Raw genomic sequence first — 8,836 nt, 5'->3', positions numbered from 1 at the left:
ACTAAGAGGCCGCTAGGAAAGCTGCAACCATCAAGTACCTGCAGAGAGTAAGGCAAGTTCTGAGTAGTCAGCTGAATTCGAGGAACAAGGTGATGTCGAGAATGACTGTGGTATGATTCTGTGGGACTTCCAGATACAGACGGACAAACTGGTGATGGCTACCCAACTGGACATAGTAGTGGTTGACAAGCAGGGAAGAGCAACCATGGTGATAGACACATCAGGAAGAAGGAACACAAGAACCTGGAGAAGTACCAAGTGGCTCAGAGAAGAGCTCAGAAAGATGTGAAGTGTGAAGGTAACAGTGATTCCAGTGGTAATCAGAGCACTTGGTGCTTATTAAAAAGAGTATGCAAAAAAAGGCAACTACCATTCTGATATTGCTTTACCATTTTTTGTTGTTTTCATTCATCCAGAAATCTCTCTGTAACTGCAGTCTTCAAGTAATTTTTTGTGATAATGGAAACCATTGTTCTCTTCTGGCTGACTGGTTACTACGACAGGTACTCGACCTCCTCTGATCAAAGACCTTCCAGAACCCATAGAGACTCTGATGACACGCTGCTGGGACAAAGAACCCAGCCAGAGGCCATCAATGAATGAGGTCAAAAACACTATGAATCATCTAATGAAGGTATAGTGCCACTACATGGAACCACGAATTATCATTTTATTTCAGTTTGTGTCTACAGTAAAGAAATGAATTATAGATAGCATTTGTTTTCTCAGAAATTCAGTCAAATTTAGGTTCTTCTCTGGATTTATTTTTTTATGATGTGGTTCACTCCATCTCAAATCACCATGAATCTCCTGCTCAGCCCTCATTGTTTTGAATTTTTTCTGCACACTGAAATCTGAGGCGTGTGTTTTAAACAGAGTGATCTAAAAAGATTAAAGGCTGAAATTTTCACTTTTTTCTGTTTTGTTTTGTACCATCAAAATGAATCTGACATTTGGGACCGACTTCCCTGGAGGAGTCAGATAATAAACTGTCAAAGATACTTAGCCACATTAAAAACTCAAGTGCCAATGTAACTGTTTTTGTGCGTAAAAAGAAATATAGTAAAACAATTAAAAGTAATGACATGACAAATTGGAAGTATATCTAGAAACAATTAAACAAATGATCTTTTGAGAAGGTTTTATAAATCAGATGAACCTAGAGCAGTGTTTCCCAACCACTGTGCCACAGCATATAGTTGTGCCGTGGAAGATTATCTGGTTCCACCTGATTACTACTCCAAGCCAGCAGCATGAGTAACGGGAAGAACAATTACATTCTCTTCCACTAGAGGGCAGTACAACTACCTGCTCAAATTACATCGGTTGCCAACTGCCAGTAAAACAGAAGACGAAGAAGAAATTACATAATAGTCATGCTGTGAGACAACCAGCGCCTAATAACAATAGATAAATATTTGAAAGAAAAAGTAGTCAGTCCGGTTCTGATAAATATTTATGCCCCGAACTGGGATGATGATAAGTTTATTGGCAAAATAATATCATTAATTCCAGATATGAACTTAAAACAGCTGATTTTTGGTGGAGACTTGAACTGTGTGATGAATGTAACACTTGACCGTTCCAGCTCTAAACCTACAAATCTCTCCAAAAAAGCCAAGATATTATCTGTTTTTATGGCCCAAATAGGTTTTGTTGACCCCTGGCAGTTTTTATTTCCACAAAGTCATTTTCTTTGTTTTCTAATGTACATCATTCATATAGTAGAATAGACTATATGAGTACTGAATATTTAACCATTGTAGAGTCAGATCATGCCCCTGCACTTTTCTCTCTACCAATCAGAACGCCCGCCCTGGAAATTAGACAGGACTCTCCTGGCAGAGGAGGGTTTCTGTGAAATGATATAAAAAAAAAAAAATAGATGACTTTCTAATTTTTAACCAAAAAGATAATGTTTCACCTAAAGGCTGTAATCAGGGGAGAAATCATCTCATATTCGTTTAGAAAACCCAAAATGAATTGAAATAGGCAAGAACCATTTCTATGGTAGGTGCTCAGTACTCTGTCTCTCCCTCTCCTGAGCTTTACAAAAGGAAGCTAGACCTCCAAATACAGTATAATTTGCTATCAACTTAAAAAACTGAACGTCTTCTGTTAAAGTCATGAGGTTATGTATATGAGCATGGCGATAAAGCCGGACGTTTATTAGCACATCAACTTAAATGCCACTCAGCCGCACAACAAATCCCACAAATACGAAAAGATGATGGTGAGTTAACAATTGACCCCGAAGAAATTAAAGAAACCTTCACTGCGTTTTATTCAAATCTTTATACATCTGAGATTACAAGTGACTGCTCTGCTATGGAGCATTTCTTTGACAATCTTCAGGCTCCTCTTGTAACAGCAGCCCATAGGACTGAAGCTGAACTTCCACTCAATCATGCAAAAGTGACTACTGTACTAAAGGCGATGCAAAATGGCAAGGCACCCGTCAGGGCTGTCCGATCAGCCCATTGTTATTTGCCCTGGCCATAGAGCCCCTCTCTATTACACTCAAAACTTTGCCATCAATTGCAGGTATTCGTAGGATGGATAAAGAGCATAGAGCATCCCTCTATGCAGATGATCTGTTAATGTATGTATCTGATCCCGTTTCATGTGTCCCCCATATCCTCAACACCCTAAGCAGCTTTGGCTCCATCTCTGGGTACAAACTGAACTTCAGTGAAAGTGAATGCTATCCTGCTAATGACCTGGCTCTTCAAATATAGAGCAGTGCTATACCTTTCAAAACAGCCAAAAATGGCTTTAAATATCTAGGCATAAATATAACGAGATTTGCACAATCTCTATGAAGAAAATTTCTGCCTGCTACTTGAAAAGGTCAAATTGGACTTAAAGAAATGGAAACCACTTCATCTATCGTTGGCAGGGAATGTAAATTGTATAAAAATGAATATACTCCCCAAGTTTCTTTATCTATTTCAGTGTATCCCACTTTACCTTCCAAAATCATTTTTTAAATCTATTGATAAAGCTTTGGTCTCATTTATATGGGATGGGAAAAAACCTAGAATACGCCTGGATCAGTTACAGAGGCCTAAAGACCTAGGTGGCTTAGCCTTTCCAAATTTCGGCCATTAATACTGGGCCTCAAATGTTCAAAAAATAATTTATTGGCTCCACACCCCAGATGAAGATTGGTGCCAAATTGAAGCGGCGTCTTGCATTTCCACCTCCCTTAGAGCCTTGGTCACCTGCAGCCTTCCAGTTTCCTCACGGCTGTACACCGACAGTCTTATAGTTCTTAACACCCTCAAAATATGGGCTCAATTTTAAAAGAACTTTGGGTTTAAAAATCTTCTCGATTTGAGCCCTATTCATAATAATCATCTTTTCCCTCCTGCCAGATTAGACTCTGAATTTGCTCTTTTGCAGAGACGAGGCATCCACAATTTTTCTGACATGTACATAGACGTGTCTTGGCAAGTTTTCAGGATTTGCCACAAAAATTTGACCTCCCTCGGTCCAGCTTATTTAGATACTTTCAAGTTTGCACTTCCTTCAGCATTATAACCCCAACTTTCCAAATATAACACCATTTACTGGTGTTGATGATCTGTTGAAACTCACATTTAAGCCTAAAGGTCTTATCTCAAGGATCAGTAACTGTATAGCCTCCTTTAAGAATATAACAATGGCAAAGATCAGAGCGGACTGGGAGGATGAGCTGGGGGTGGACTTAGAGCAGGAGACCTGGGAGAGCGCTCTTTTAAGAGTAAACAACAGCACTTCTTGTGCCAAATTAAACATCATACAGTTCAAGATTCTTCACCACATTCATTACTCTAAGGCAAGACTGGCCAAAATATTTCCAAACATAGATGCAAGCTGTGAGAGATGTAGAAATCCTTCTGCAGATTTAACACATATGTTTTGGTCATGTCCAACTTTACAAGCCTACTGCTCAACAATTTTCAAAACACTGTCTGAAGCATTGAATGCTGAGCTTCAACCCAATGTAGTCATGGGTATATTTGGTGCTACAGATAGAGGACATAGAACATTAAGGAAAAGATACAAAAACATAATCGCTTTCACTACACTGCTTGCGCGCAGAAAGATATTATTGCATTGGAAGTCACAAAAGCCACCCAAAGTGGCTCTGTGGTTCAGTGACCTGTCACAATATATACAGCTGTACTCTCAAGGGGTCGAAGGAGAGATTCTTTGCCGTTTGGGATACATTGCTAAAACATTTAGAGAAAATTAAAACCGTACCCATCTGATACTCGCTTGGCAGCTACCGTATACCCTTATTGTTGTGATGGCGATTAATTTTGTGCAAACTATTGCCTTTTAAGTGCACATCTTTAAATATAGTGAATTTTGATGTACCTCATTTAAAATTTTTTTTCCTCTGGATTGGTGTCCAAGATGTTCTTGGGGTGGGGTATGCATATAAAAGAAGCATTGTGACTTTGTTACATGTATATCTTTGTATTACATTCTTGACGCTCAATAAAAAAATATTTAAAAATATTTAAAAAAAGAAAGAAAAAGTAGTCAGTCTGACCTGGTCCTGGAGAAAACTCCGACCCAGATGAAGGCCCTAGCATGAGTAGTGGTCAGAAGAAAGCAAAAAGGGTATACTGGGGGCAAACCGAGCCAATTCTGCTTATACCTGGTGCGCAGGGAAAAATTATCGGAATGCTTTTTGTGACATTTTTGTTTGGTGGTGTGGCGTGTGATTTTTCTAATGTGAAGTATGTGCCGTGACTCCAAAAGGCTGAGAAACACTGGCCTAGAAAGAGTTCTTTAAAAATGCAGGGTGCTATGTGTGCATCTTCCAGTACTTTCCAGGTTCCGATGAACCACTGGATCTTCCTCATCAGTCGTCAGCCAGCAGAAGTGGCTCTTCGTCAGCCACAAGCACGGGTAACCATGCTACAGCTTCTACTAGCATGATCACTTCAACAGCTATTTCAGTCTCTGCTAACTTTTTTTATAATAGATGGAATTGAAATCATTCCATGTTAAATCATTAATATTATCACAAATGATTTCTTTATTTCTGCTCAGACTCGTATGCTGACTGCACTATCAACTGTAGCCGGAGTGATGACGACATAGAACACACAAACTCAGTTGGTAGAGAGGAAACCCTGAAAAGTCCCGAGTCCAAATTTCCACTTCAGTTCAAGCCGTCAAAGGTAATAGAACCATAATCACACAGTGATCACACTTCTTCACAGTGTTTTGCTTTGAACCTGTTTTATGATTTTATTTTATTATTTTTTTATTATTTTATGATTTTCAAATCCCAGAGTCCTGCATCGCGTACTGGTCTGCCCAGGACCTCAAGTGTGGACACTCAACCAGGGCCTTCCCAAAACTCAACCCACTCGAGCAGTTCTCCAATCAACTCTAGCCAGTCAGAACTGAAGATGACATTCAGCTCCACAGGTAGATTCACACAATATTATTTTCCTGCAAAATAATCATCAATTCAACCTTTAAAATATATGTGTCTGAGTAAATACTGTACCCGCCCCGCCGTGGACACATTGCAGTCATATTAGAAGATAGTAACTGCTGTTGACCTGAAGCAAGGTTTACAAGACGTCTGCCAAATTTAAAGACTGTGGTAAACTAATTTGTTTCTCTGTATACAGACAGTTTTTAGAATGTTTTCTATTTCAGTTTTGTCATCAATGTTCTATAACTCATTGGTTTTTAACTCTACATTTTAAAACATCAAAATAGCTCATGCTGTGTTAGACTTTTAGAAGCTCAAATTACTATATTTGGATGAGAGGGTGAAGTTACTGTCTAACACTAGCTGTTTGGTTAGCAACCTGCGTTTATAAATTGTATGAGACATGATTAATGCATAGCATTCTGACCACCAACAGGTGAAGTGAAAAACAATGATTTTCTCTTCATTATAGCACCTGTTGGAGGGTGGGATATTTTAGGGAGCAAGTGAACATTTTATCCTAAAAAGGTGATGTGTTAGAAGCAGGATAACTGGGGCAAGCGTACGGATTTAAGTGAGTTTGGAGGCCTCACTTTGCTGCTTACAGTGCTTAAATGTTGCTAACATTTTGATGCCCGATACAACAGCACACTTTCAGAATTGAATGGCTTGATGGAGTACATGCCTCGATGGGTCAGGGCTGTTTTGGCAGCAAAAGCGAAACCAACACAATGTCTAAGGAGCTTGGAAAGAAAGCAACTGGACTTGTTAAAGTTTCGTGAAGATGTTTCATCTCTCCAACAAGCTTCTTCAGTTCTAAAACCAAATGGTGCAGCCACCTCTTGGTTGCACCTATAAATTGTTTCCATAAAGATTATGAATGGAAATGGAGAAAGCCAACATCCACTGGAAATGAGTCTGACTTGCTGCTGGCGATATGAATCAAGCTGTCACTACAGCTCTACAGAGGCTGAATGACCTGCATCAATAGGCATGATACCCCATACTCCCAAAGTAACCCTTGGAGATGGGGTCGAATGCCTTCACCAAATCCTCAGAAAAACCTACCAGGAAGAACCCAGGGACCTACTGGGTCTGATAATGGGTCCAGTGATTTCATCCAAATGGTGCAGAGTGCAGGGTATTTAAACCTATTGGGGGCTGTCCCTTAGGGTTCGTGATCCACTCATGTGCTTCATCACGTGAGCCGAGGTGTGAAAAATGTTGGATCTCCAGTGTCACCTGTTGTAGCCAACCTTTACATAGAGGAAGTGGAAATTAAAGCTCTTGGCTCTTTCAAATGGACAGTACCTAGCCGCTGTCAAAGATATGCAGATACCTGCTGCTGCTCAGATACCCAGGGGACTGCTCAACTCCACTGCTGCTTGGGTCCAGTGAGAGTCATCTAATACCCTGGGTCGCCTACATGTTGGGTTGTGGCTACAGCTCCCAGTGTATCCGCACTTGCTGCTTCATCATGTACCCATCTCCACAGGACTTTACTGTATGTGTGAGTGTGGGTGGTTCACTAAGGGTTTCAGACCCAGCAGTGGTTTCAGACTCATTGGCTACCCTTACCTGGTTCGACCAGACATTTGAAGCTTTTGCCAGGGTGTGGCCACTGTTGCATGCTATTGAATTCAAATAGCTGCGAGGAGCCACAGGTGAGAGTACCAACAAGGAAGGAACTACTCAAAGGACAAACTGCTCCAAGGAGCATGACATGTCCCCTTATCAGAGGTACTACCTCTCCCTGCCACTCCATACAGCCCAACTTCCTTTGACTACCATGACCTGGATGACAGAGAACCTACACAGACAAACCAACACAATAATAGGCAGGTGGTCATAATGTTATGCCTAATCTGTGTAATACCTGGTCAGTACCTAGTGATAAGATAACCTTTATAAGATAACCAGATAGACTCCTTGTTTGTCTTCTTTGGTAAAACCTAGCACCTCATAACACTTATTTTCTAGTTCAGTCACAGATGTGGCTCAGTGCATGCATTAGTCTGACCACAGTAGCATTAGATGGTTCACTGCCAGTGTTTGGATTTGTGTTTGAAAAGTAAAAGTGTGTGTGTGTGTGTGTGTGTGTCTGTGTGTGTGTGTGTGTGTTTGTGTGTGTGTCTGTCTGTGTGCTGGAGTAGATGGCTATCTGAAACTGGATTATCAGCTGCAGGTAAGATGATATTTTTATTGTGCTTAAAAACACAAAAACATAGCTGTAGTTCACCATGGTATTGGATTACAGTTTTCTCTGACTTTTCTAGGTGAAGACATATACCCACACACTTACATTTAGTGTTTATGCATGTATTAGTTATTGTTTTAAGCTAAGATAGAACTTTATTAATCCCTCGGGTGGGTTCCTCTGGGAAATTCGATTTTGTAAGTATGAGAACTCTAAATTACAAGTAATGTAGAAGATCTGCTAAATTCAGCAAAATATATATTTTGAAATTTAAAATGTATGTAATACTAAAATGTGATGTTTCTATTTCTTATGTTTGCCTAAATAAGTAAAATGTGAATATGTTTGAAATTCTGGACATGCAGCCATTTTTGGCCACTACTCCGACTTACCATGGAGGCATCCTTGTCAAAGACCTGAACCACCTGAACACCATTAATTTCTGCCATTTGTATCTGTAGTCTCATTCTTTTAGTCACTACCCGTGCTTATGACCACAGGTGAGGATGGGGTCATAGATCAACCACTAAAACTTCACTTTCACACTCAGCTGCTTCTTAACCATGAGCCCCTGAAATGAGACCCAGGAAGAGGGTGATAGATTGCCTGAAGCAGTTAGGACAGGACAGTGCCACTGACCGGACTGGCTGTATCCAGGGGAATCTACACCAAGTCTGTATGGTTTACTGAAGATACATAAACAGGGTGCACCTTTAAGACCGATTGTCTGCATGATCAACTCAGTCACCTATAACATCTCAAAGTTTCTGGCTTCGATTCTCAATCTGTTGGTATCTGAACACCACATCCAGAACACCTTGGAGTTTGTTGAGAAGGTGAGAGATGTCATTATGGAGGCAGATGAAACCATGGTCTCGTACGACGTTACATCTCTCTTCACTTGCATCCCAGTCACGGAAGCGTTGGAGGTAGTCCGTAAGAGATTACAGGATAACCTCAGCAACAGGACCACTCTCAGCATCCACCAAGTGTGTTTGAACTGTGTCTTCATTCTACCCTGGAACACCAAGTCATTGATTCAGGTATGTGGATGACACCTGGGTGAAAATCAAATCTCAGGACGTTCCACAATTCACTGATCACATTAACTTGGTGGACCAAGACATCAAAGGGAGGATATGAAAAGTGGCAGGTTAGCCTTCTTAGACTGTGAGATTTCCATCAGTAATGGG

General features: G+C 40.5%; 1 protein-coding gene across 1 annotated transcript in view; it reads left to right on the top strand.

Moving 5' to 3' along the window:
• LOC102308483 (mitogen-activated protein kinase kinase kinase 7) overlaps positions 1 to 8,533 on the top strand; it is a gene marked incomplete in the record, with an annotated part of 20,460 nt that extends 11,927 nt beyond the window's left edge. Inside the window, 6 exon segments of the mRNA XM_042215209.1 lie at positions 504 to 634; positions 4,821 to 4,905; positions 5,050 to 5,180; positions 5,295 to 5,436; positions 7,217 to 7,220; positions 7,592 to 8,533. Coding sequence (XP_042071143.1) covers positions 504 to 634; positions 4,821 to 4,905; positions 5,050 to 5,180; positions 5,295 to 5,436; positions 7,217 to 7,220; positions 7,592 to 7,640 — 542 coding nt within the window.
• Positions 8,534 to 8,836: the final 303 nt, after the last annotated feature.

The sequence above is a fragment of the Haplochromis burtoni genome, unplaced genomic scaffold, assembly GCF_018398535.1.
Source record: "Haplochromis burtoni strain Fernald_Lab_line unplaced genomic scaffold, NCSU_Asbu1 Contig_679, whole genome shotgun sequence".
Taxonomy (NCBI): domain Eukaryota; kingdom Metazoa; phylum Chordata; class Actinopteri; order Cichliformes; family Cichlidae; genus Haplochromis; species Haplochromis burtoni.
This window is presented reverse-complemented; position numbering and strand designations above follow the sequence as displayed.